The sequence below is a fragment of the Bison bison genome, unplaced genomic scaffold (assembly GCF_000754665.1).
Source record: "Bison bison bison isolate TAMUID 2011002044 unplaced genomic scaffold, Bison_UMD1.0 scf7180017864379, whole genome shotgun sequence".
NCBI lineage: Eukaryota > Metazoa > Chordata > Mammalia > Artiodactyla > Bovidae > Bison > Bison bison.
This window is the reverse complement of record NW_011494951.1, coordinates 10,338,212-10,364,984: the sequence shown is the minus strand read 5'-3', so window position 1 is coordinate 10,364,984 and position 26,773 is coordinate 10,338,212. Positions and strand designations below refer to the sequence as shown.

The following is a 26,773-nucleotide window of genomic DNA, read 5'->3' as shown; positions in this document are numbered from 1 at the left end:
TTCCAGCTCCATTTTCATAGACCACTGCCACTGTCAACACGAATGTTGGTTTCCACCCACCCCTCTTCACCCTTGGGCAGGGAAATGCCTGCTGATTCAAGGTTCCACAGGTGTGATGAAGGCGGTGCCTGAGGAGCAGTCAGGCAGCTAAGAAATCACTCCTCCCCTGTGCGTCAGGGCGGAGCGGCTGGGACATTCTGTTGCCTGGCAGAAGCTCCCAGGCAGGCACCGCACAGACAGCTGTGCTCTGGGTGCCCAGGATCGAGACAGACAAGCCCACATGCCCAACCCGACCAGAGGGAGCCCAGGCATCCTCCCAGACAGTGGCCGTGGGAGTGCTACCCCAAACCCCATGATGCAACGCTGTCTTTAACAGCCTCTGGGGTATTTGCAGCAGGGCAGGAGGGAAGGGTACACACGCAGTTAATGCTCAAGCGGGGTTTTAACTGCACAAGCAGATGGCCGTGTTCCTTGCAACCTGTGACTGACAACTCCCAAGGACCAAATCTGAATTCCCCCACCCACAGTATTGAGATTATAAGGACTCATTCATAAATGCCAGTGCGTAAACATTGCTTCAGCACAATTACACAGTCTCTCAGTTCCCAGGGGAAAATAACCAACATGTGACAAAAACTATGTCCTTCCAATGAGGGACCGCGTCAGTCAGTTCAGTCTCTCAGTCGTGTCCGACTCTTTGCGACCCCATGGACTGCAGCACGCCAGGCCTCCCTGTCCATCACCAACCCCCGGAGCTTGCTCAAACTCACGTCCATCGAGTTGGTGATGCCGTCCAACCATCTCATCCTCTATCGTCCCCTTCTCCTCCTGCCTTCAATCTTTCCCAGCATCAGGGACTTGTGCAGTGAGTCAGTTCTTCGCATCACGTGGTCAAAGAATTGGAGCTTCAGCTTCAGCATCAGTCCTTCCAATGAGGAACCGCATGGACCAGTGCAAATGCTCCCAGTGCGGCAATCAACACGGATCGGCTTGGTGGGGCGGGGTTGGGGGGCGGGCAGTCTCCACTGCCTGGAGCCTGAGCAGCTAGTGATCCCCTTTGGGGACATTTGGTGCTTTTGTTATACCAGCCACATCCCAATGTCGATGAGGCCCTCCTCAGGCTCAGGAAGTGCGGGTGAAAGAACAGCGTGATATTTACCGTATCGCGGTTCAGGGTTCAGCCAGGTGGCATTTGTGGAGGCCACACCGGTTGCCCCTCCCGGCTTGTCTGTGGGGCGGAAACTGGGGCCTTGGCGAGCCTGGGCCCTGCCTGCCTGTCCACTGTAGCCCACACGTGTCAGCCCAGACACCCTCATGCTGCAGTTTCTAATTCTGTGTTCTCTCTTGCATTCCCATGTGTATTCCCTCAGCCCGAGATGCTCACCTTAACCTTTGTCCTAGCTGCATTCTCTCACCTGGCTGGCTGCTGACTCATCTCAACTTAAATATTAGTGCCTCCTGGCGACCTTTCCTGGTGTCACTTGCCCCTCTCCTCCATAATATGCAGCCTGTTTGGGATTCCTGTTAATCATCTGTCTCCCATCTAGACAGTAAGCTTCAAGGGAGAGAGGCTGTATCTGCTGTTTCACCCCCACATCCCTGGTACCCCAGTTACTATAAATACCAAGTAGATGAAGCAAGATCTGACCCATAGATACACTGCTGACACTATGTATAAAGTAGATAACTGTGGCGGATTCATTTTGATATTTGGCAAAACTAATACAATTATGTAAAGTTTAAAAATAAAATTAAAAAAAAAAATAGATAACTGATGAGAACCTACTGGATCGCCCAGGGAACTCAGTGCTCTGTGGAGACATAAATGGGAAGGAAATCCAAAAAAGAGGGGATATCGGTTTGCATGTAGCTGATTCGCTTTGCTGTACAGCAGAAACTGACACATTGTGGGGCTTCTGTACTCTGATAAAAAATAAACTAAAAAATTATCTGACTCATTTTCTGATGTCTGATTGCCTTTTTGTTTTTCATTCGATGGTATTCATGGACTCAAGGAATCATTCCACCCACAGATATTACACTCGTTGCTTAGTACTGGGTATTATTTTTAAAAATAAAATGATTTTTATTTTATCTTTTCCCAGGTCTCCGCTTCCTTGCAGTGTAGTGGGGAGGCTATGATAGTTCTGTGTCTTTCAGGCAGACCTAAGACAGTCATGCTGCCTTAACAAAATACCGCAGACTATGTGGTTTAAACAATAGATATCTATTTTCTTACAGTTCTAGAAACTGGAAAGCCCAAGATCAAGGTCTGGCAGGGTTCCCTTTCTGCTGAGAGCTCTTTTCCTGGTTTGCAGAGGCCTTCCCTCTTGCTTTGTTGTCCATGGTGGACGTGGAGAGAGAAAGATATCTGTGATGTCTCTTCCTCCTCTTACAAGGCCACCAATCTGTCAGTTTTGAACCCCACTCTTATGAGCTCATTTAACCTTATTGACCTCCTAAAGCCCTATCTCCAAATATAGTCACAATGGGGGTTAAGACATCAATGTAGGAATTTGAGGGGGTCACATTTCAGCTCAGATTAGCTAAGGTACCAGTTTTTAATCAAAGGCTAATTTAGGGTTTGCTGTAAAGTTATTTGCATCTGGTTGGCATTGGTGATCATCCAGCCCTCAGACTGAAGGCAGGAGGAGAAGGGGGCAACAGAGGATGAGATGGTTGGATGGCATCACTGTCTCAATCGACATGAGTTTGAGCAAACTCCAGGAGATAGTGAAGGACAGGGAAGCCTGGCGTGCTGCAGTCCACGGGGTCACAAAGAGTCTGACACGGCTTAGCGACTGAACAACAACAGCCCTCAGTTGACTTTAAGTGAAATAGATTACTGTTGGGTGAGCTTCATCCAATCAGTCGAAGTTCTTAAAAACAAAACTGCGGTTTCCTGGAGAAGAGGGAATTCCATCTCGAGACTGAAGCTTTAACTCCTGCCTAAGATTTCAGCTCTGGAAACTATGGATTTCAGACTTGCTAACCACCACAGTCACGTGAGCCAGTTCCTTAAAATACATGCGTACGCTCACCCTTATCCCCTCTTAGTTCTGTGTATTTTTCTGGAGAACCCTAACACAGTAACAGACAATAAAGAGACTCTTAGAGATTCTGAGCCACTGACCTTTACTTTCAGTGCTTATGTATATGTGTACATGTTCAGTTACTCAGTCGTGTCCAACTCTTTGTGACCCCGTCCGTAGACAGTAGCCCACCAGGCTCCTGTGTCCATGGAATTCTCCTGACAAGAATATTGGAGTGGGTTGCCATTTCCTTCTCCAGGGCATCTTTCTGACGCAGGGATCAAACCCACGTCTCCTGCATTGGCAGGTGATTCTACTGAGCCACCTGGGGGGCCCCCTGGTTCATCTGAGGGCACAATAATTGCACAATAAGAGTTTTTTAAAATGTACCTAAAATTTGCTCAGAGCCCTCTAGGTAACCGACACCACTCATTAGATATTTATTAATGATGGTGGGGTAGTTCCAGGCAGATGTCATGTTTTTCCTTTGGAAACATTCCAGCTCCTGTGCTCTCAGATTTAGAGCTGCTAGTGGAGCACAGGAATATGATATGTGTGGCAAAGCCTCAGTGGTCAAAGCAAGTTACTTATAGGAAAGGCATGTGGACTGAACGTTTTAAACATCCGTTGTATCACCAAGATCTAATAATTAACCGGCGTGCATATATGTGTATACATTGGGCTGGCCAAAAAGTCTGTTCAAGTTTTTCTGTAAGACAGTACAGAGAAACCCAAACAGACTTTCCAGCCAGCCTAATACACTGAGCAGGGAACGCCCATTAAATTTTATTAGGTATGTTCTGACGAGTTTCCAGATGTCTTCCATGAAGCCCCTGCCTCACGGATTGATGATTAGCCCCATCATAATAAACATGTATAGAGAACACTTTCCACATGTTAGAACCTAGGGACACAATTTATGTGGATTTTCTTGTTTCTCCTAACATCCTAATCAGATACCATTAGATACCATTGTTACCCTGACTTGGCCGATGGAGAAGTTCAAACACTCAGAGTTTAAGTAACCCACCCAAGGTCATCGAACTACTAAGTAGCTGCCATTTGAACCAGAGACACAGCTGCATGCTTAACCCCTAACCCAGGATGCTTCCACACACCTTTCTGTGCTCAATCACTCAGCCATGTCCGACTCAGGGGCCCCACGGACTGCAGCCCACCAGGCTCCTCTGTCCATGGAATTTTCCAGGAAAGAACACACCTTTTAGATATGGCCTAATATCTGATAAACCATGAATGCCAATGAGAATCTATCCTAGAAAACAAAACTCACAGCTGGCAATTTAATAGAGATATAATACGGCAAGCTATTGATAGAAGTGTTAGAGCTAGAAAAGCCACCAGGGGAAGATGAGGCAGCCGTGAGTCTATTTACTGCCCTCCTGGGAAGAAAGGCAAGAGGGCTTCCTGTCAGGCCACGTGGTAGAAGTTGGGACCGTCGTGGACCTTGGTGACAGCTGTTGGAGAGGCCATCTGAACCTCAGAAAGGACAAGAAACACCTTTACTTACCTTTACCCATGCCTACCATGAGTGATGTTCCTCCAATATCCATGTTTATCTCCAACCTCAGGATGTGACTGTTTGGAAATCCTACAACTACTGCCTTTGCAAGGAGAGGAAAGAACACAGAGACACGGGGCGGGGGAAGGCGAGGCGAAGACAGAAGCAGAGGTTGCAGTGATGCAACCTGAAGCCGAAGAGCACCAAGGCTAGCCAGGGCCAACGGAAGATGGAAGATGCAAGGAGAACTTCTTCCCTAGAAAATTCAGAGGGAGCACAGCCCTGCTAGCACCTTGATTTCAGACTTCCGCCCTCCACAACTAAGAAGGAATAAGTTTCAGTTGTTTTAAGCCACCCGGTTTGCCTTCCTTGGTTATGGCAGCCCCACTCAAATAGCTCAACCCACGTCCCCCCCAGTCTGCCCTGGTTCCTTCAACGGGCCCAACCTCACCCGAGGCCAGTTGGCAAAAGCAGCTGGGAAATAATATGCAGGGTTCTGTCCTCTGCAGGAGAGCAGGGAGGAAGGGGTGGATCTAAGGACAAGAAAACAAATGACCAGAGCAGCGTGGAAGGGGTGCCCGTGCCAAATGATGGGGTGGAGGGATTCAGTCCACGGTCCGAAGGAAAGAGAATAAACATTCGAAATCTTGGCCCATCTCATCATGGGCCCGACTGGTACAGCAGAAACCAGCCCTGAGCTTGGCTCTGCAGCTCAGGAAAATAACCGAGCGCTTCTCCCCTGGGGGTGGGTCAGAGAAGCAGCCAGTGGCCTCCGTGGTCACCTTCTTCATGGCCTCAAAATTGAGGTCAAGGCACAGATTCTGAAATGCACATGCGTGAGTCCTTGCTCCGGCAGAGGACCGTCCCTCCCATCCCTCCAAGACTGGAGGGGGTCCTCTGCACCCCCTCCGCTGACTGAGCAGAGCGTGCAGACATGCAGAGAGGTGCCCATATCTGGCAGACGTGATAACTTCCCTGAGTAATCAATTTGCAAAACAATTGAGAAAAGGCAAAGCCTCCCCTGGTTGAATCTTCAGATTAAAAAAAAAAAGAGGATGTTTTGAATTTGACAGTCAATCTACCTTTAATCCTATCAGGAAATAAACCCGAATCATAATCTGATGTTTTGGAATTGCACAGCTTCTCAGGGAAAGCCTTTCCCCCCTCCCCTGGTTTTCATCCTTGAAGGCAGAGTGGGTTTTACTCCTGTGGGTGCCTGTTATTCATTCTTATCTGTTTCTAGGGGAATTATCTGCTTGTTTTGTTTCCTTCTAGATTCTGTAAGTTATATTTTTTTCTATTGTTTTATGTGAGATCTCTTTTTGTGCTGTGTTTCTTAATTAGGAGAGGCTCCTTCACACTTAGATAAGAACTTGTTCTTAACCAGCCCTCCCCTATCCGCTGATATTTTTCTAATTCAGAGTTACCCAGAAGAGTAAGTTACTGGGGGAAACAGAAAAGAAAAAAGGACTCTGGTCTGTGGATTTGTACATTTTGTATTTATCGCTAAAAATGCGTTATTATCAGAGACCTGGGTCTCCTGCACTGCAGGCAGATTCTTTACCATCTGAGTCACCAGGGAAGCCCTAAGCGTCCTGGTGTGGGTAGCCATTCCCTTCTCCAGGGGATCTTCCAGACCCAGGAATCAAACCCGAGTCTCCTGCATTGCAGATGGATTCTTTACTGTCTAAGCCACCAGGGAAGCCCAATTATTAGAGACATTAGCTACTAAATTTCCATGTACCATTGGCCTGATTACCATCCCTTGGAGCATCTGGAGCCCCTAAGTCTCAGGGAAATAAGGTGATTTACTTCCCCAACTAGCTAACCAATCACATCACACATTGATCTATGGGCTCAGTGGGACTGCACCATAGAGGCAGCCAGTATTTATCATAATGTGAATTTCCATCTTTTGAGTACCCACCTCAATCCAGGCATTGCATTAAGGATTTACATGTATTCTTACAAATCTTCAGAGATAAGCGTCAGTGTCCCCATTTTACAGATGAGGAAACTGCAGTTCAGAGAGGCTGAAATTCTTGGCCAAGAACACACAGCTAGTAGTAAATGGCAGACATGTGGGTTTGAATCCATATGGATCTGGCACCAAAGCCTGCACCCCTCTGTATCACCCTTGTCTCCGTATAGACACACCTCTCTGTGCATTATTCCTTGCACAATAACAAGGAACAATATAAAAGACAGAGAAAGCCTTGGAACTTGGTATCTTGGCAGAGACTTAGGCCATTCGTAGTCAGAGAGGTAGACAGCAGAGCAGTAATGAGTTATGAGCGCAGGGCTAGAGTCAGGCAAACTTGACTATGAGCCTCTTTTCTGCTCTTCAGATGGTTATATAAGCTTCGATACATTATAAGAATCACACTCTTTAATATCAACTCTGGGTGACTTAATGGCTTTGAGTCTTTGAGTTTTCTCACCTGTTAAAAGTGAAGCAGGAAGTGGTGAGGGTTAATGATATAATATATGGCAGGTACATACTCCAGAGACAGACATAGGTTAGATACGCCACACTGATTATTAAGGTATGACTCAACAAATATTTGAGTATGCCTCATACCGTGTTAAATAAAAGAGAGAGAAAAGTGGAGTAGGGCTTGCCATAGATAAGGCAATGAAACAAATCCACAAGAAAGGAAAATTCCCAATGCAAATATAAACTCTGGGATGTACATAGATTAGTAATAAGTGCTGCAGATATAAGAGTCCTTTGCAAGTGAGGATGGTCAGAGACAGATATTAGCTCTGGGCTGGACCTTGGAGAACCTTAATAGTCAATCTGTGTTAATTAAATATGGTTTGCCAACCAGGGCCAGACTGCAAACTCTTAGTGATCCACACCAGAGGAAGGAGCTCGCTCTAGAATGTGAATCGACCACCTTATTGAATACATTGTTTAGTTCATCTGACTTACTTTTTGACACAAGACTTTCTTAATGAAGGAAGCAATGAACTGAGTTATGCTCTGCCTCGAGCTCATTATCCCTTCAAGGACACATAGCGAATGGTTTGCACAGCACCTCCTTTGAGTAGCACTGGTTTAGGACAGAAGTTAGCAACCTTTCTGTGAATGGCCAGATAGTATATATTTTGGGAGTTTATGGGTCACATAAACTCTGTTGTACTTATTCAACTGTGGTGTTGCAACACAGAAGCAGCTCAGGACAATACGAAGGCTTGGTCACAGTAAACCCACTGGCTGTAGCTTGCCAATATCCCATTAAGATGACTGAGAAGGAGGGAAGAAGGTGTTTAAGGCAAGAACAACATGAAAATGGCCTGAGCTGCTGTGATCACCATGACCCTATACGAAGAGTGGGTGGTTCAAGCTCAGAGCATGTCATCCATCATCCAGAAAGACTGAATTAAAATGTTGGTGGTCAGAACCCATCTTTGGGAGTTAGCCAAAGGCCAATCCCAAGGCATCAGCTTTGTAATCCAGCACCAACTCACCAGGGCTTCCCTGGTGGCTCAGATGGTAAAGAATCTCCCTGCAATGCAGGAGATCATGGTTCAGTCCCTGGGTCAGGAAGATCCCCCTGGAGAAGGGAATGGCAACCCACTCCAGTATTCTTGCCTGGAGAATCCCATGGATGGAGGAGCCTGGCAGGCTACAGTATTGGGGTTGCAAAGAGTCCAACATGACTGAGCGACTAATATTTCATTTCATTTTCAACTCTACTAAGCACCACCCATTCCCAGGTTCAGATCAGGAGATAAGCAAAAAGAAAGAGTATGGGTGTATAGTTATGTACGGCTAAAGAGAATCAAATTTCTCTGGGAGAACTGTTATATTTAAATAAAACAAAAGGACATGCTGTCCAGATTTGCTAGGCTCTTTGTTACTATGAAAAGGCAGGAGTCTGGGGCTGAGCTAAGGTCGCTTGGCTCAGCCAGGACGTGTAGTGATTGCATATATGTAGTATACATGTGCAAAGCATTCTGCACAGACAGGGCAATCAGTCAGCTATTAAACGGACAAATTCATCACCTCTAAGCCCAGAGGACAATGCCTAATTTGTCTGGCACTAGCAAATGACTCTTCGCTATAAATCTGGCCACGATATCTGTTCAACATGCATTCATCCATCCACCCGTTCATTCATTCCCTCAGCAAGTCATCACTGTGGTTATAGGTTTGGGTTTTGTAACAGAGGGTCAGTGCTGGGCCATAATCCCAGAAAATGAAATTGGAAGCATCAAGGGCACAAGCCCAGCCTAAAACTCTAAGTCTGCCCAAGCATCCTCAGAACTTTGCCAGGCTGGCCAGTGGTTTTCTTTGGGATCTTAACTGGACCAGGCAATGAATACCAGTTTGGGGGCTTCCTGTTCAGAGAGATCTCAGGCCTTGCTGACTCCTGTTCCCTCACACAACGTCCTGGGTTTCCCCTAGTGTCCTCGAGAAACCTTAAAACAACAAAAAAGAGGTCAACTGAGGCAAGCTCAAAAGACCAGAAATTGAGCGTATTCAGGAATAGCGGAGAAACTGCAACTAGGGAACGGTATGCTGTGGCCAGCTCCTGCAAGTCGGTTAAGGGTTTGAGGCGGGCTGTGTTTGTGGACAAGGAGTGCAAAGCAGGCAGGAGTGTAGCCAGCATCCCAGGCACAAGTTCATTGGCTCAAGGATGGAGGCAGATTCTGGGTGGCTGTTCTTTGGTCAGGAAGTCAGTTTATGTCATCTCTGTAGGGGAAACTAGTTTCTCTGTTCTTAAGTTGCCTTCTTCTGAGCGCCAGGGTCGAGTCTCAGTTTCCTAGCCTCTGCTTCTATTGTAGATCCTTTCACCCCTCCAGGAGCCCCACAGGTGGGGACCAGACTCAGGCAGGCTAATGCAGTGTTGCAAATGTCATGGTCTGAATCTTTTCTTTCCGAGCAGGGGGACCGGGACTGGGAACTTTATAGCAGACACAACTTTGCAGATAACGTTGTTCTCTAAAATCAGAGAACTCTTTGCTATTCTGCTCAGTTCCATTAATATGCATTTGAGGCTGGAGTGGTGTGTGTGTGTGTGTGTGTGTGTGTGTGGAAGGTGGGGGCAAAGGCACCTCTGAAATCTGTCTCTTCTTGTATAATCTCTTACATAGTCTGTACATGTATGTTACAAACAGGGGACTCTTTACCTACAGTCACTAGATGGGAATGTAAGAGGGTTTATAAACCTCCAAATATTTTGTGCAAAATTCGGAAGACGGGCTGCATAGCCTTCACCAGATCCTCAAGGGGATCTGAGACCTCAAGGAGAATAGGAATCCTGGCTCCAGAAGGATTTAGCGAGTGACTGCCGGAACCTACTCAACGAACCATCTTCCCGATCACATTCCATAAGGCCTCAGGCTTCTGCTATTGCCAAGATGCACTGGCTCGCTGCCTGAGAATGAGGCTTTTGTCTGAGTTAGTTCTGCCACCTACAGCACGCAGCCGGGCAGAGGCGCCCGCTTGGCTCCCAGAGCGGGGAGACTCATTTGCACACATGAATAAGGGGCGGTGCGCGCTGCCTCTCCAGCCTGGTACCCCTCCGCTAGAAGAAAAATGGCTTTGGAGATTCCTCATTAGTATTCAGAGATGCAAATTCCTTTGGGGTGAGTTACAGCGATGGGAAGATATTTTTACATGAAAGGGGAAGGGATAAATCCTGAGGATTAGCATCTGAAAGAAGCGTTGCCCAAAAACCCAGGAGGAAAGGGGGGGAAAGGAAGAGAAAACGAGCTCCTGAGTTCTCACGATAAATACAACTCTTCCATTTCTTAGCATGCTCAATGCTGACAACCCGTTCTAGGTCCAGATAGGTAACTTGTCATATAATAAAAGTATTTGCCATCTAACTTGCAATCATGAAACTATATGCTTCAGGAAGATGTGATTTTCTAAGCAGCTGAGTGCAAGCATAGGATAGTGTTCTTAATATACTTAAAATCATTTTTAAGGGACTGAATTTTGGGGACCAAGACTGTATTATTCTCATGCTGCTGCTGTTGCTAAGTCGCTTCAGTCATGTCCGACGCTTAACGACCCCATGGACTGCAGCCTACTCGGCTCCTATGTCCATGGGATTTTCCAGGCAAGAGTACTGGAGTGGGGTGCCATTGCCTTCTCCAATCATTCTCACAGTTCCTAAGCAGAGTGCCTGAAACTTAGGAGGAAACTCAATAAATGCTTGTTGATTTAACGTAATAGAAATGTGCTTTGTTTTGCAATCTGTGCTGTGCTTGTTAATATATGATCATAATATCTACTGTTTGTTGAACTTACCTGTCAAGGCGTATCATCTCAACTTTTTCAAATGTCCGAGATATGTCTGGTTGTACAGATGAAGCCAAGTGCCAGCATTATTAGTGTTTCAGCCAAAGATAAGATTATACCTAGACTTCTCAGTTTAAGTCCATGTTTCTTCCACTCCATCCATGAAATTTTATATCCACTGTAAATCAATTTCTCGAGAATGGGAATTGACCACAAGGAAATGGTTTTAAAATCTTTACAACATTTCTTAATTAAAAGAAAAAGTTTTCCCCGTCCTTAGAATTTCTCTGAAAGCTTTTCTTACTGTTCTAACTTAATAATTGATCCAAATATCTTCTGACCCTGTCTGAAGCTAATAGTAGTTCTTTGATGGATAATGCAGTCTTATCTGCATGTGGAGAGAGGATGTGGAACCTTTCACTCTGTTTGCTTAGAGTGACAAGGGAAGACCTGAGAGTGTCTATAATTTGCACACATATTTTGATTTCCAATAAAGAATTCTTAGTGGAGGAAAACACACCAGAATATGGACTTAAATGTATAGGAACCCTCCCTCTTTCACAGGTTTTTTTTATTAACATTTTAGGTTTCAAGTTCAATTCAGTTCAGTCCCTCAGTCATGTCTGACTCTTTGTGACCCTATGGACTGCAGCACACCAGGCCTCCCTGTCCATCACCAGCTCTTGGAGCTTGCTCAAATTCATGTCCATCGAGTCGGTGATGCCATCTAAACATCTCATCCTCTGTCGTCCCCTTCTCCTCGTCCCCTTCTCCTCCCTCCAATCTTTCCCAGCATCAGGGTTTTCTCCAATGAGTCAGTTCTTTGCATCAGGTGGTCAAAGTTTTGGAGTTTCAGCCTCAGCATCAGTCCCTCCAATGAATATTCAGAACTGATTTCCTTTAGGATGGACTGGTTTGACCTCCTTGCAGCCCAAGGGACTCTCAAGAGTCTCCAACACCACAGTTCAAAAGTATCAATTCTTCAGCACTCAGCTTTCTTTATAGTCCAACTCTCAAATCCATACATGACTACTGGACAAACCATACCTTTGACTAGACAGACCTTTGTTGGCAAAGTAATGTCTCTGTTGGTCATAACTTATCTTCCAAGGAGCAAGCGTCTTTTAATTTCATGGCTGCAGTCACCATCTGCAGTGATTTTGGAGCCCAAGAAAATAAAGTCTCTCACTGTTTCCATTGTTTTCCCATCTATTTGCCATGAAGTGATGGGACCAGATGCCATGATCTTGGTTTTAATGTTGTGTTTTAAGTCAACTTTTTCACTCTCCTGTTTCACTTTCATCAAGAGGCTCTTTAGTTCTTCTTCACTTTCTGCCATAAGTGTGGTGTGATCTACATATCTGAGGTCATTGATATTTCTCCTGGCAATCTTGATTCCAGCTTGTGCTTCATCCAGCCCGGCATTTCTCATGATGCACCCTGCATATAAGTTAAATAAGCAGGGTGACAATATACAGCCTTGATGTACTCCTGTCCCAGTTTGGAACCAGTCTCTTGTTTCTAAAAGGTTTCAGAAAGGACTCTCAAGTCAACAGGAAGACAGGCAAACTGAAGACGGATGGGAACTGACCCAGACCTCACTACTTTGCAGCCTCATGCACTAGTGACTTTGTCTCTGAATCACACTGTACCTGTGTCGCTCAAGCTGTGAAATCTTAGTCTCTTTTCCCGAAGAAACTGCAAATGAAAGGAGATTACAGTTGGCCCTTAAGTGGGGTTAATGGTTTTGGCTTAGATCATTGATAGCTAGGAAGGGCTAAGGTATTTTTCTAGATGACGACAATTTTGATTATCATGCTTAGACTTGAGAAGAGGGAAAGTGGGGTGGGGGCAGTGAAAAGAGAAGGAAATTTGAGCAGAAAACCCTTGGAGATCTGTGCGTGGCTTGCTTCTGTATTTCTCTCTGCTAAAACCCAGCATTTGCAGGGCAGTGGCTCTCAGCTTTGGGTAATACTTATCAGAATTAGATGAGGGAATGCTCTTTTTAAATGCAGATTCAGGGCCCCACCTCCAGATGCAGTAAAACAGAAAGGGCAGAGCCCAGAAGTCTGCATTTTTAACAATCAACTCATCTGATTTTGATAAAAGAGTGCCTTAGACTTTGAGGTACATTGGCATAGAAAGGTTTTCCAGTCTTTCTGAGAAACACTCTTTCAATGCATCCATTCATTTGAGCCAAGTCTAGGAACACAGAGATAAAAGGCATAGTCTCATTTCAGCATTCAAAGAGTTCAAAGTCAAGTAGAGAAGAGACTTGGAAGCTGATGGTTACAAAATGTAAATAAGTTCATAGAGCAGAAGGAGCTATGTGCTGTGGAGAACTGGAGAGGTATTCGGCTCAGCCCACATGGGAAGAAGTGCACAGTCCTGGGGAGGAAGGGATAACAGAAGAAGGGACTCTGCCTTCAAGGATGAGTGGGCATAAACCAGGAAGAGAGGAGGGAAGAATTCCAGGTTGAGGGAACCCAGTGGACAATAAGAAGTGTGGCCTCTAGGGAAATACTCAGATGAGACAGGGCAGAAGGGAAAGGGTGGTAAAAAAGATGGGCGGATGAAGGCAGAGATTGAAAGTCTGTCTTTCATAATAAAATAATGTCTTTTCACATGGGTAGGTGCATTGCCAGGGCTTTCTGGTTGGCACTAGAAGTAAAGAACCTGCCTGCCAGTGCAGGAGATGTAAGAGCTGCAGGTTCAATCCCTGGGTGGGAAAGATCCCCTGGAGGAGGGCATGGCAACCCACTCCAGTATTCTTGCCTGGAGAATCCCATGGACAGAGGAGCCTGGCGGGCCACAGTCCATGGAGTCACAAAGAGTTGAACACCACCAAAGCGACTTAGCATGCGTGCACAGGTGCGTTGCCAATATTCGTATTGCTGTTGTTGCAACAGCAACGGATGCGTTGTTCCAAGTTGTGGTCTTTGCCCTCTTAGCAACAGCTCTCTCAATGCAGCAGTGTTCTGATAAGCTTCCAACTGAGAAGGGATTCAGAAAAGTCCAGGGCAATCCTAACTGGATTTACCTTCTTATTTCATTCATTAATCTTTGTCGTCAGATGTCTTGGACTGCAGTAGAGCTGAAAGGTCTAACTAAAGGAAGCAAGAAGCGTGACTACGTACAGAACCAGGGCAAAAACTCCACACTGAATATATGTGGGAGTATACATTACCATCCATTACCAATTTGCACATCTTGTGTAAAATACAAATGAGCCCATGGATAAAAATGAAGTCGTGTTCATCATGGTTTTTTATAAGAATTAGGATCAAAAAACGTACCTGAAGTTACCACTTTGTTCTCAAAAGCTTGAATGATACCTTCACTGCCACAAAATCTACATAAACTGCCATTGTAACTCACAGTGTGTGGTTATGCAAACAGGAAAAACAACAGAAGCTAGAGTAGAAATCTGAGCATGCTGTGCTAATATGAAAGAGCTTTTTTCTTTAACCAGAGAGAATTACGTCATTTCATAATAGAACTGCGTATATCCACCCAACCATCAGTTTAGAATATGTGGGGAAATATGTGTGTGTGTGTGTAAATCACACTCAGCTGTAATATGATATTATAAATGATAGTAAAGAGAGTGAGCATTATCAAATGTTGGTAATATTTCTTTTCCTCCACACTTATACAGAAAAAAATAAAAAATGGTGGGGGTGGGCAGGAGGGAAGAAGAGTGTCTTTAAGCTTCGAAATGGATTCCAGCTGTTAATATTATTTATTGCAAATAATATTATCAAGTAGTGAAGCCCCTGTCTTTGAACCCCTTGCAGTTGTGTGTAATACTGGAGCCAATGCAAGAACTGATGTCCAGACATAAAACCTACAATCTCAGTCCACGGGACTGCCTGAAGACCTGCTTGTTTCAGAAGTGGCAGCGGATGGTGGCCCCGCCAGGTACGGCCTCGCTCTTCACTCTCCACCTACATGCTTTTTCCGAGGCTGCTTCTGGACATGAAGGGATAGGAAAAGGGAGTGATTATAAACGTATCAGGCAAAGTAGTTTATAAGGGATGTTCTGACTGTGATGTTGGATCCAAAGACACTGAGTTGGTGAAGGGCAAACATCCTTCTTCGACGTGGTGACCATGCTCCACAGTCTTCTCACTTGCTAGATTTAGGAGGACAGAAACTCACAGAAGGAAATTGATGTCTTTAATGTTACTGAGATGTTGATAAAGCCGAGATGAGAACCAAGGTTCACTGTCTCCCGGGCCAGTGGTCGTTTCACTGGACAAGACTTTGGTGACTACAGATGGCTTACTTTAGTTTTCTTTGTCCTTTGAAGAATGGTAGAAATTACGAAAAGAAAGGGGGAGAAGGAAGAAGAAAGGAAGAATGGGGGGATGGGCAGAAGAGAAAAAGAAGGAAGGGAGGGAGGGAGGAAGGAATAGATGGAAGAGAAAAGGGAAGGAAGGAGGAGAAAGTTTTGCCCTATTTTTAAAGATACATAATATCAAAGGGTATTCTGATCATGAAAAGAATACATAAAAGACCCCATTTCTCCACTTTCCTAGGATGCAGTTTAGATACTGTAGTCTCCTGCTGGGGTTCTGAAATTACTGCTTCGAGTCATCATTAATTGTCTTTCTATCTAATACATTTTCACTCCCAGGCGTGTGCCGAGCCTCATTGATCATAAAAGCAAAATGTATCCATTCGCTAAAAATTGTTTTTATGAAGAGTAATTATTAACATGAGGCACATAGCTTTCTGAATCATGAAATATAATGGTCACCTTCCACTGGTAATTGGCCAGGGGTTTTAAATAAAGAGGATATAGTCAATATAATCAAGCACATGTTTAGAAAGCTGGGAAAATGAGCATTACTTTACATAGAATAGCTGCATCCCCATCTTAGGGGAATTTTCGACATTTAGAACATTATTTTTCAAAGATATTAAATGTGTTTAAATTGGTCTTATTTTCTCTTTCAATATCAATAAGGTTTTATGGGGAAAAAATTTCACTCACTCCAGGTCTTGAAAACTTCTATTTCCTGATGCATGCACATGTAATTCATATGACGTGTATGTGTGTGTGTGTGTGTGTGTATTAGTCATTCAGTCATCTCTAACTCTTTGCGCCCCTTGGACTGTCACCCACCAGGCTTCTCCATCCATGGAATTCTCCAGGCAAGAACACTGGAGTGGGTTGCCTTTCCCTTCTCCAGGGGATCTTCCTGACCCAGGGATTGAACAGGGGTCTTCTGCATTGCAGGCAGATTCTTTACCATCTGAGCCACCAGGGAAGCCCCATAATTCATATATTATTCATTAATTCAGTCATTAACTCAACAACTATTTATTGAGCCCCTACAAGATGCCAGGCACTGGCCAAGCCACTCTGCTTACAGCACTGCATGAAAACAGTCATAGATCACAGTCTCTCAGACCTTTATTTTTTTATTGAATCTTCACTAGCATTATTGTGAGGTATGAGATATTTCTTGTTATTCCCATTCAATATAATAGGCCTGAGATTTAAAGTAGAGCTTGCCAAAGTTAGCACAAGACTAATCAATAGAGACCTATGTCACAATAAGTCTTTGTGTCTTCAGTTCATGACTCTAATCCTACAGCTACGTACAGCCAGTAGGAGCAACACAGAGCAAACATTTGAGACATATTTTCCCAAAATTCCATTAAAAAATACAATTTTTTAAAATAAAAGCAGCAGATTTCAAGTCAAAGGAAGAAGACGCTGGTCAGGGAAAACTGGAGTATTCGCTTAACTTTAGACTGTACCACTCAGCTCACCTCCAGCTGCCTAAGTTGGAACAATTCTGTTTCCTGTTTCGATAACCTTCAGAATAAGCATCCATACTCTCCATGGATAGGGACAGTAGATACCCTCTGTCAATGAGTATCTTCAGACATTAAGACAAAAATATTTATGAAAGAAAAAATAGTGTATAAATAGAAACCTTCTACTTCTTCATCAAGTCAGGAATAACATGATGGACCCAGTAGTCTTTGAAATGAGCCTTAAAACAAACTCACCCCATTGTCCAATAGAAGCAGCAATGATGTCTCAAGAAAATGCCAAAGGTCCACTCACTTAATTCCAATACGGCCCTAGCTTACCTTCTTCCCATCAGGGCTGGACCTAGAATAGGGTTAGCTCTTACATACCATTTCCAATTCATTTAGTAAGTGCCTGGAACAGGCTTCTGAAAGTTTCTCATTCTCAAAACAAAGATTATATAGCACCTAACTAATAGAGTTGCTATGAATATAAAATAATGACAGAAAATGTCAGGAATATGAAAACATTGAGTCATGCTCACAATGCATAATAAATAAATGAAATTCTTCTTACTACACATTTCCATAAGTCTGTACGCTTCCAATAAAATCTTGCCTCATCCTTCAGTTTCAAAAATATATATATATATTTTTTCTATTTCTAAACCTTCTGGAAGAGGTCTAGTTTCTTTTCATTAATATATTGATTATAGCATATTAAAACATTTTCCCCCCAGGAATTTTCAAGTTAGTTGCATCCTTTAAACACCAGGGTGCAAACCATGGGCATTTCTCCTGAGCTTGGGAATCCCCAAGTTCTACATCAATGGCTGGTTGGATGGACACTTCTTTTTACTTCATCATTTCAAGGTGTAATAGAGCTTGGCTGCAATATAACACTTGGCCAGTAGGTGCTGCTGTTACTCACTGGGTCCCTAATTTAATAAATTCATATAGGTGGCGCTAGTGGTAAAGAATCCACCTGCCAGTGCAAGAGTTACAAGTTTCATCTCTGGGTCGGGAAGATCCCCAGAGTAGGAAATAGCAACCCACTCCAGTACTCTTGCCTGGAAAATTCCATGGACAGAGGAGCCTGGTGGGCTGCAGTCCATGGGGTCACAAAGACTCAGATACAACTGAATGCACACATGTGCATGCGTATGCACACACACACACACACACACACACACACACACACACACACACACTTTTCTCAGGCCTTGGAGGCTCCCTAGGAATCTCAGTGTGAATAGCGTGACAGTCTCTCAGTTGTGTCCAACTCTTTGCAACTCCATGGACTGTACATTCCATGGAATTCTCCAGGCCAGAATACTGGAGTGGGTAGCCTGTCCCTTCTCCAGAGGATGTTCCCAACCCAAGGATCGAACCCAGGTCTCCTGCACTGCAGGTGGATTCTCAGAGCCCTCCTTTTATTATAAAAATAAGGTAGGCCATAAAAATTTTTTCTCAAAATTCATAATGGTAATAATATTTTAAGTTCAAATTGTGATAGGGGTATAACTCACCCCTAAGATTTATTCATAGATTCCAGACATATAGATGGGCTTCCAAGGCGGCGCTAGTGGTAAAGAATCCACCTGCCAATGCAGAAGAGGGAGACTTGGGTTCAATCCCTGGGTTAGAAAGATCCCCTGGAGTAGGAAATGGCAACTCACTTTAGTATTCTTGCCTGAAGAATCCCAGGGACAGAGGAGCCTGGTGAGCTACAGTCTATGGGGTCACAAAGAATCGGACATGACTGAGCACAAGACATATAGATGAAATCAGAAAGAACAATTAAAGGCAAATCATTTTATAGACATGGTAAAGAAAAGAGTTTCCATCATTTTGTACTAAAACTAGATCATCAGATTTCTCCTTTTGGGTTTTATCAAGTTAAAAAAAACACGGGGAAAAAATGTCAATAGTCTACTCTTTTCAGTTTACAAAAACAGCGTCACTGGAGGGACCGTGGTGGTCGTCCGGGAACTGATCCCCCTTCCATTTTCCATATTGCAGCAGAACCCACAAGGCAACCGACAACCAAACGGAGGAAAAGGAAAAACTCCACGAGCAGCACCTCCAACAGCAGCGCGGGGAACGCCGCCAACAGCACCGGCAGCAAGAAGAAGACCACGGCGGCCAACCTGAGTCTGTCCAGTCAGGTACCTGTAAGTCTCGCTTTCCTTTTAGGCTGCAATTCCTGCCTTTACCGTCTCCCAATTCCAGGGGGGCCCGCGGAAAAGACTCTTAGCTGCAAAGACCTTCTGGGCCGGGCGGGCGAGAGGCGGGGTTGGGGAAGGGGAAGGCAGGACAGGAGTTGGGAGGAAGGGGGAGGACTCTGTCCTGAAAACCAGCCCCTGCAAACTGGGAACTAGAAAGCAATACGCAGAGTCTGTGCTGCAGCGGGACAGGAATGAAAATGCCGTCAGAGTCGCAGACAGGAGATATGTCACCTAAGGTTTAATTAAAATATCACTGAGCGATGTGCCTGGTGGCAGATAAGGGGCTCTGGGCACCATTGCTGGGACCCTGTGTTCCACTGGAAAGCTAGCTCCTGGCACTCAGACTCCAGATTGTCATTTGACTGTCCCCAGCCCTGCCCACCCCACCCCAGACATGGGCATCTCCTCTTATCTTAAGACTCAGGTAATTAACTCAAGGCCAGTGCAGCTCAGTGGATTTCGTTTTCCCTGTTTCATTAGCTTAGAGGGAGGTTCAGCCGCAGGTTTGGTCTGAACTGTCTTGACCTCTTGACCCTTTTCTTTCAGTTCCGGGTCTTGACGAAGGAAATGGGCCGCTCAGAAGGGGGCTTCTTTGAACTCTGAGACTCATAGCCGAGGGTGTCCCCAGAAGGGCAAACCAGGCAGATGGGACCTTTCTTGCTCTCCTCTTGATTTCTTCCCCAGTCCTCTCCCTTCTTCCTGATTCCTTCTAGACTCTGAATTCTTCATCCCAGAATTAGACCACTTACCACTTTTACTGACAAGTTCTCACGTTCCCTGAAGCCCATCTTGCCTCTTCAGTGACCTGCGGGTGTTCCTTCTCTGTGCCCTTGGTACATTACCTCACCAGGCTTTCAACTGTCCTTCCTTCCAACCCAGGGATTCTCATGGTGCATCAGAAATGCCCTCTGGATCCTGTGTCTTTGAGAGTGGGCCCTTTCTTGTAGCTGCCCTCCACCTGCAATGCAGGTTTTTTTTAACCTTTCCCCTCTTTCTCACTCGTCTCCCCGCTTGGATTTGGTTGTGGTCCTCTTTAACCTTTCCCCTCTTTCTCACTCGTCTCCCCTCTTGGATTTGGTTGTGGTCCTCTTCCTTCAGGTTCTGATCCTGCTGTGTCTCCTGTCCATGTGAGAGTGGACCATCCTTTCCAGAAGGTTCTCCACTAACTTTTAAGTGTGGCTTTCAAATCTGACCCCCCACCCACTTGCCCCCACGTCCCATTGGTCACTTCTCTTCGGCTAAACCCAACCCCACCAGTGTATCGGAGAATTATCTGGCCTCTCCTCTTGTCCTCCATAGACAGAGGGTACGGTTGCCATTCCCCAGTACATTAAAAAGAAAGGGTCATGAGAGAGTGGCCAGCCTGTGAGGTAGGTGTCATTTTAATTTTAAGAGCGTTAGGAATTTCAGTCTTTAGATAAAACCAGAGTCACCTCTGTTTTTAACTGGGCTATCATCCCTGAAGAGTGAGGGGGCTGGAAATCAAAGGAGAAAAGCAGCCTTCTTATTAAGGTGCCAGTAAGTTATACCCACTGCTGGTTAAATGGAAAATGAATAGGAAAAAAAATGGCCAGGTGTAAATAAATCAGCCCCCAAAGCATACACAAGTAGCCTATTCATTCATTTAATCTGAGAGTTTTAGAAACTAAAGGTTGTTAGTTTCCACAAACAATTGAAAGAACATTCCAGGGATTTCTGGAACTCTGACATAGCTACTTAAAGGCACAGGGACTGCAAGAATTCAGAGCGGTTCACCAAGCGTTTTCTGAGCTCCTTTTGTGTGCCCTACACTACAGCAGGTGTTGGTAATCCAACGCCTGGTTGGATTTAAAATTAAAAAAAAAACAAAAAAAAAAACAAAAGACACCCAAGCTCCATCATTGAAGAGCTGACTATCTAAAGGAGGGACGATGAAGAGGTTTCTTCTCTCCTGCCAACTCAGTCTCCTGGGGTCAAGTCACAGGGTAGAGTGTCCAGAAAGGTTCTGAGCCTGAACTGGATGTGGTAGGCCATCCATTAGTGATGTCTGCCATGGGTACAGAATAGCAGCTACCTGTCCATGTATTTTCACATACCTGGCCCAGTCAGAAGCATTGCAATTTTTTTTAAAGAGCACCTAACTTTTTCTACTCCATTACATTCTTGTCCTTCCAACCAACCATTGCATTTTGCTGGAAGATGCCTGTGTTGAGAGGGTCTTTAGTGAGTTAAGACCCTTCGGACAAGAGCAAGGCACCGTGAGAAAGTGCAAGAAGAATGTTAGCAGTATCCTCACCATGCAGTGAAGGGTGTTTTCATTAAGTGAAACTTAGAGATGGCTGAGAGAAACAGGGAAGTCATCCAGGTTAGGCAAACGTGTCCATTTCTGTAGGTCCCCCGGCTGGTTGGATGTCAGATGATAAGCACCGACTGGCTCGTAAGGATAACATCTTTTGTGTGTCCTGAATCACTCACACCCCGTTCCTGTTTAACTAGAAATGCCACTTGCTGGCCTTAGCTGCCCTATCTGAAGACACGGACAGGGGGTCGTGTTACCACGGCCATGGCTGTGGTCCACCCAGTGGCCGGACGGCAGCGTGTGTGTCCGGCAAGGGCTCGGGTTTAATCCTTGGCTTCTGCGTCTCACTCCATCCAAGAGCAGGGGCTAGGAGCGACCCCGAACCGCAGCCTCAACCCTGGGAGGGATGGAGACCTGTGTCAGTCCACAGCAGTGACCCCTGCTGGCCAGTTTAAGCAGAAGCGTTGAGGGGCCCTGAAAGGAGTCCCTCCCCGTCCTCAGAGGTTGGTGGTCCTCGCTCGGGGGCTTAGTGAGAAGAGGTACATGGGTACCAGCTGGTGGCATCCCAGGGTCTCCAGCAAGGAGCAGAGGGGTCTGCCTTGTGGGGAGTTGAGACCACATGGGTTACCCTCAGGTGGACCAATATCGCCTCCTGGGCGGGGCGGTCCCACAAGACAGGGCAGGAAGTTCAGCTCTCACTGTGGATGTTGAATGATGTGGGGGGATTTTTAAAGACTGGGGGGGTGTGGGGAAAACGATGCCAACACCCCCAGTTGGAAGGAGCCCCAAATGTGCACTGGGCTTCCAAGGCGGTGCTAGTGGTAAAGAACTCGGCTGACAATGCAGGAGACAAGAGACATGAAGGTTTGATCCCTGGGTTGGGAAGATCCCCTGGAAGTGGGCATGGCAACCCATTCCAGTATTCTTGCCTGGAGAATCCCATGGACAGAGGAGCCTGGTGGGCTGTAGTCCATGGGGTCACAAAGAATCAGATATAAGTGAAGCGACTGAGCATGCACACAAAATGTGTCTTATGTCTCCACTCATTTTGTGAAGATAGCAAGTCAAGCCCACCTGAGTGGAGAACACACATCCTAGCCTGGAGGTTTAGCAGAGCCAGCTAGAGTCCTGTGCATAACTGTGTAACTGTCCTCAAGCCTCTAGGTGCATACAAAGTCCTTAGCACACGTCTGTTTTATTATAACTTGCCATTTATTCATCACTCACACATGCACACGTGTGCACACACACTCATACGTAGACCCACGATTATGCATCTGGCTAAGGATATGTTTTATAATCAGTAAGGCAAACATGGCATCTCTCTGAAATTTCAGATGCTCCAAAATATCTATGCCTGGGCATCTTTTCCAGTTGTTCCTGGAACAAAGATACACCAAACATACTATGAGCCTGCATGAGCCCCATTTGAAGAGATTCAAGCCACTATTTTCGGAGGACTTTTCTGGAATGGCTGTTGTTTGCTGATACAGTGAAGGCATCTGGAGTGTTGGGAACTTCTTGGCTAATATCACGTTTAAGTCGGCTTCTTCTGTTTCCAAATTGTGCTTACTTCCTCCCATTCCCGCAGCCTCTCTTGCTGACCTTGGGCTCACAGTACTAGCGCAGACCCACGCGTCAGTTCTAACATTCTTCTCCTGCCCTGTGACACCTAAGGCTTGTGTTTTCCCAGCCCTTCAAAGGGTGCCGCACACAGGTCACGAGCTGGGGTTCACCCTCGTGTGGCGCTCTGCCGCATCTTAACCTGGTCTTGCCTCCTGCCTTTGCTCCTGACTGTAGGCACAGTGTCCTGAGGGCCTGCAATGAAGGGCGCTTTTTGAATCCCCAACACCCCAAGGGGTCAGGTGAAAGCCCTGTTCCATTTAACGTCCCATCGGCTTTCTTGACACTCGAACTCTGTGTCTGTTTTACATCTCATTTCAGGAGTCCTTGTGAGTCTCTTATAAGTCAGTGTCACGTCTAGCTCCTGGTGGCATCATAAGGATGTTCGTAGGGACTCATAGTTGAACACCCTGCCGGCACGTCGATGGCTGACTCTACTCAGGTCACCTTTTAGCCATTTACTTCATCTGGGACATTTCTCTTTAACATCCTTGTTATCAATTCGCAAGAGTGATTAGTCTGAAAACACAGTGTGAAACCTATTGATTATCTTCCCTCTAATTCGAGGGGAATCGATCTATCAGACAAACAAGGTTTTCCATTCCAAAACAAACCAGATGGTCACAAAGGGATTAGTTCAATGGGCACCTTCAAAATTTGAGAAGGGCCCTGGAGGGACAGCTGGACCTTTCTCCTGACCACAGGCAGTGTTCCACTCATAGACTGCCCCAGGCAGCCTCTCTTGCCCCAGTAGAAAGAACGTTTGCCCAGTTGTCAAGGCAAATTCACGGCCGTATCAGCAAATGCTTACTTATATCTCCAAAAGCATCTGGCTGGCCTTGATGTTTCAGCTTCAGCCGAGGCCAAGGGCAGTCAGGCACTCTTAAGTAGATTGTTGCTCAGAGTTGGCAGAGCAGGATCCACCTGACAGATGCCCTGTGCTGTGCCCAGGTCAGCCATTGGGCCCATAGGGCCCCCTTGGAACACGGAGGCCAGAGCAATGCCTTGGGTAGGCTTTCTTCTCCCCTGTCCTCGAGCCTCTGCAGCGGTGGCCTCTGCCAAGCTCCCAGCCCTAGGATGTGCCTTCCTTGTTTGCATGGAAGGACAGTTTGTACTTAAAGGAGTGATTAGATAGATTCTTCTTGCACGCTTCCATCTCTGATGACGACCAGCTTCATCGATATAATTATCATTAGTTCTCTTCATCTTTCTTTAATGGCACCAGCTGGACAGACTGGTTCTCTTTACTGCCCAGATTGGTGGTGGGGTTGCCTTTGTGGGGATAGGTGACAGGCACCATGGAATAACAGATGGTAAATTCAGGGCTTGTTGGCAATCAGCAGGTTTTTGCTAATGACTTAATTAGCTATGCAAATTGTCAAATCAGTGTGAACATTGTTTTTATCGAAAACTTTACCTAAATTAATTACCATAATTAAGTAGCAGAATGTCAAGGATGTTGGCTGCGTAAAAGGGCCTGGCTGAGTAGGAAAAAAGAGAGATCTGTCTTCAATTAAAACATATACCGTCCTTGGGACAGAGAAAATGCCGTTTAGAATGAGTTGCGTGAAGACGGCAGAACCGCCTCCTCCCCGGCGTTGGCTGCTATTCTCAGTAGTTTGCAAAGCCGTCCCGAGACCCTCAGTAAAGGTGGTGGCGTTTCCGAGGTCTCGCACAGCGCCCACTGCCCTCTCAAAAGTCCCCAGTGTCGGCAAGTTGCAAAGCGTGGATTTTTTTAATTTTGAAAAATCCATTTTTTTATTTCTGCAGATTGCTAGCATTGCTCGTTCTCCGGTGTCAGGCTGCACACTAAGGACATAAACTCGCGTGGTTGTTTCCCGTCAGGAGGCGATGTTTATTTCCTGTAGAAATCCAATATGCGTCTTGGCCCCCCCGACACTGAGACTTGGCCCCGGTGTACAGGACACGGTGTGTCTGACCCAGGTCCCCCAGCGCCTCCTCCCGCTAGTGTTTTAAGTGGGCTTCTCTCTCCCAAGGTTCCCTGTAATAATGTCAGCTGCTGTTCACAGGATGTGATGGTGGTAGGAGAGCCAACTCTGATGGGAGGTGAGTTTGGGGACGAGGACGAAAGGCTAATCACTAGATTAGAAAACACGCAGTATGATGCGGCGAACGGCATGGACGACGAGGAGGACTTCACCAGTTCACCCGCCCTGGGGAACAGCAGCCCATGGAACAGTAAACCTCCGGCCACTCAGGAGACCAAGTCAGAGAACCCCCCGCCCCAGGCTTCCCAGTAAGAGTGACCGGCTCCAGAATCCACTGTCCATAGCCCCGTGGGTCACGCTCACTATTTCAGATCCTTACTTACAGGAGAGGAAGGAGCAAGACGTTAAAACTTTGCCACGCAAATACCGATTTCTAAACCACAATGATCTGAGTTTCTTTCTTCCTTTTTTTTTTTTTTTTTAAATTGAGAGGACCATTCCGAATAAACTTCCATGACCCCTCCCTGGAGGCCTTCGCAGGTAACAGAGATACTGGCACTGATGATAATTAAAACAAGAGCAAATGCTAACGCTTCTCCTGGCTCAGTTTGAACCATGTCTGTTAATTTCCCTTCGCCAACCCCGCATCCAACCATCCAACGAAGGCCGTATTGTCAGTAAACCCTCAGTGCTCAGGATCCCATTCTATGCCGAATCCAACTACAGATGACTTTTTAATATTGTAAAATATTTTCTGCTTTTTGACTTGCATCTGAGAGTTTCTTGTTTCAGTAAAAAAAGAAAAGGAAAAAAAATCTGCTTTTGAAAAGTAATTTAAACGTACCTTTATTTTTTTTTCTCTCTCTCTTTCACCTTTTCTTTCTTTGGGTAACAGCGAAGAGGGCCCAGCAGGGTAATTTATGGCCAAGCTAATGTCAATTGGTCCTCGAGCCCGAGTTGGTTCAATCGAGCCTGAGTGCAGAAACAAGAAATGACCTTTTGTCATCAGAGACACCAAGGCAGATTTTTACGTAAAGAAAGGCACCTGGCCCCTTGAGAATGTATTTGTTTGTATAATTGCTGTTGATCCAAATATTTTCAAGCCATGTAATCCATTAATTTTGTGGGCAGTTTAATAAATCTGAAACTTCTGGGTTTCTTTTTTTTATTGTATCTGAGTTGACTGTTGTTTCTCTTCATAGTATATTTCCTGTATAATATTTTGTAAAGCCCTCACCTGGTTCTTTTATGGGGACTTTCCCTTGGGGGCAATCCCAGTGTATTTATGTGAAACTTTATAAAAGAACTAATTTTTCCATTCGCATATTAATATGTTCCTCTATACATGTAAAGACTCAGTGGCTCGTGTGTTATAAAACAGCTGTATTTTATGTATGCTTTACTGATAAGTGTGCCAATAATAAACTGTGTTAACGACCAAAGCAAAGGAGTCTGCATATCTGTGACCCTGGCAGAGAAATCTGCCCACGATGATGAGAAGTACTCAGCGTGGATTTATGACCCAAATCCCACACGGAGTGGCACTGTGAAAAAGGCTCATCTTTATAAACTACAGTTTCTTCCACACTCACTGCAGTTTACTTGGGCAAACACAGGGGTGTCTTCTCTGTGCTGGGCAGTCTGCTGGCCGCAGACACAGGGATTGGAAAGCAAGGATTTACCTCGCTCCCTGTGGCTGGTCAAATACAAGGGCAGCGGCTTCCACTCACTGAGTACTTACTCTGTACCAAGCATCTCAATTTAAGGTCCATAGACATTTCTTCCGGCTTCCCTGAGAGCTCAGACAGTGAAGAATCTGTCTGTAATGCAGGATACCCAGATTCTATCCCTGGGTCGAGAAGATCCCCTGGAGAAGGGAATGGCAACCCACTCCAGTATTCTTGCCTGGAGAATTCCATGGACAGAGGAGCCTTTATTTCAACTAATCCTCACAGCTCCACCAACTAGGCCTTCATCTCCCCATTTTTTATAAATCAGTGCTCCCACTTGCCTATTTTTCTAAAAAGCTTATTATACAAAGATTATGGAAAATTCATTTGAGGACTTTGGGTTTCAAGAACTTTTGCCGCATTTGTCTACTCTGTTCAAATGAGGA

General features: G+C 45.5%; 1 protein-coding gene across 6 annotated transcripts in view; it reads left to right on the top strand.

Annotated features, from left to right (window-relative positions):
* Positions 1-26,099, top strand: part of LDB2 (LIM domain binding 2) — a 454,021-nt gene extending 427,922 nt beyond the window's left edge. The window contains exons 6-8 of one of the 6 annotated variants that reach the window (XM_010857301.1): positions 14,608-14,731; positions 18,605-18,747; positions 24,739-26,099. In XM_010857301.1, the coding sequence (XP_010855603.1) occupies positions 14,608-14,731; positions 18,605-18,747; positions 24,739-24,969 (498 nt within the window). In that variant the 3' untranslated portion in view covers positions 24,970-26,099. Of the gene's footprint in view, positions 1-14,607; positions 14,732-18,601; positions 18,754-21,448; positions 21,956-24,478 lie in introns of those variants that run through there. The other 5 variants (XM_010857299.1, XM_010857300.1, XM_010857297.1 and 2 more) reach the window with 5 other exon arrangements.
* The last annotated feature ends 674 nt before the right edge of the window (positions 26,100-26,773 follow it).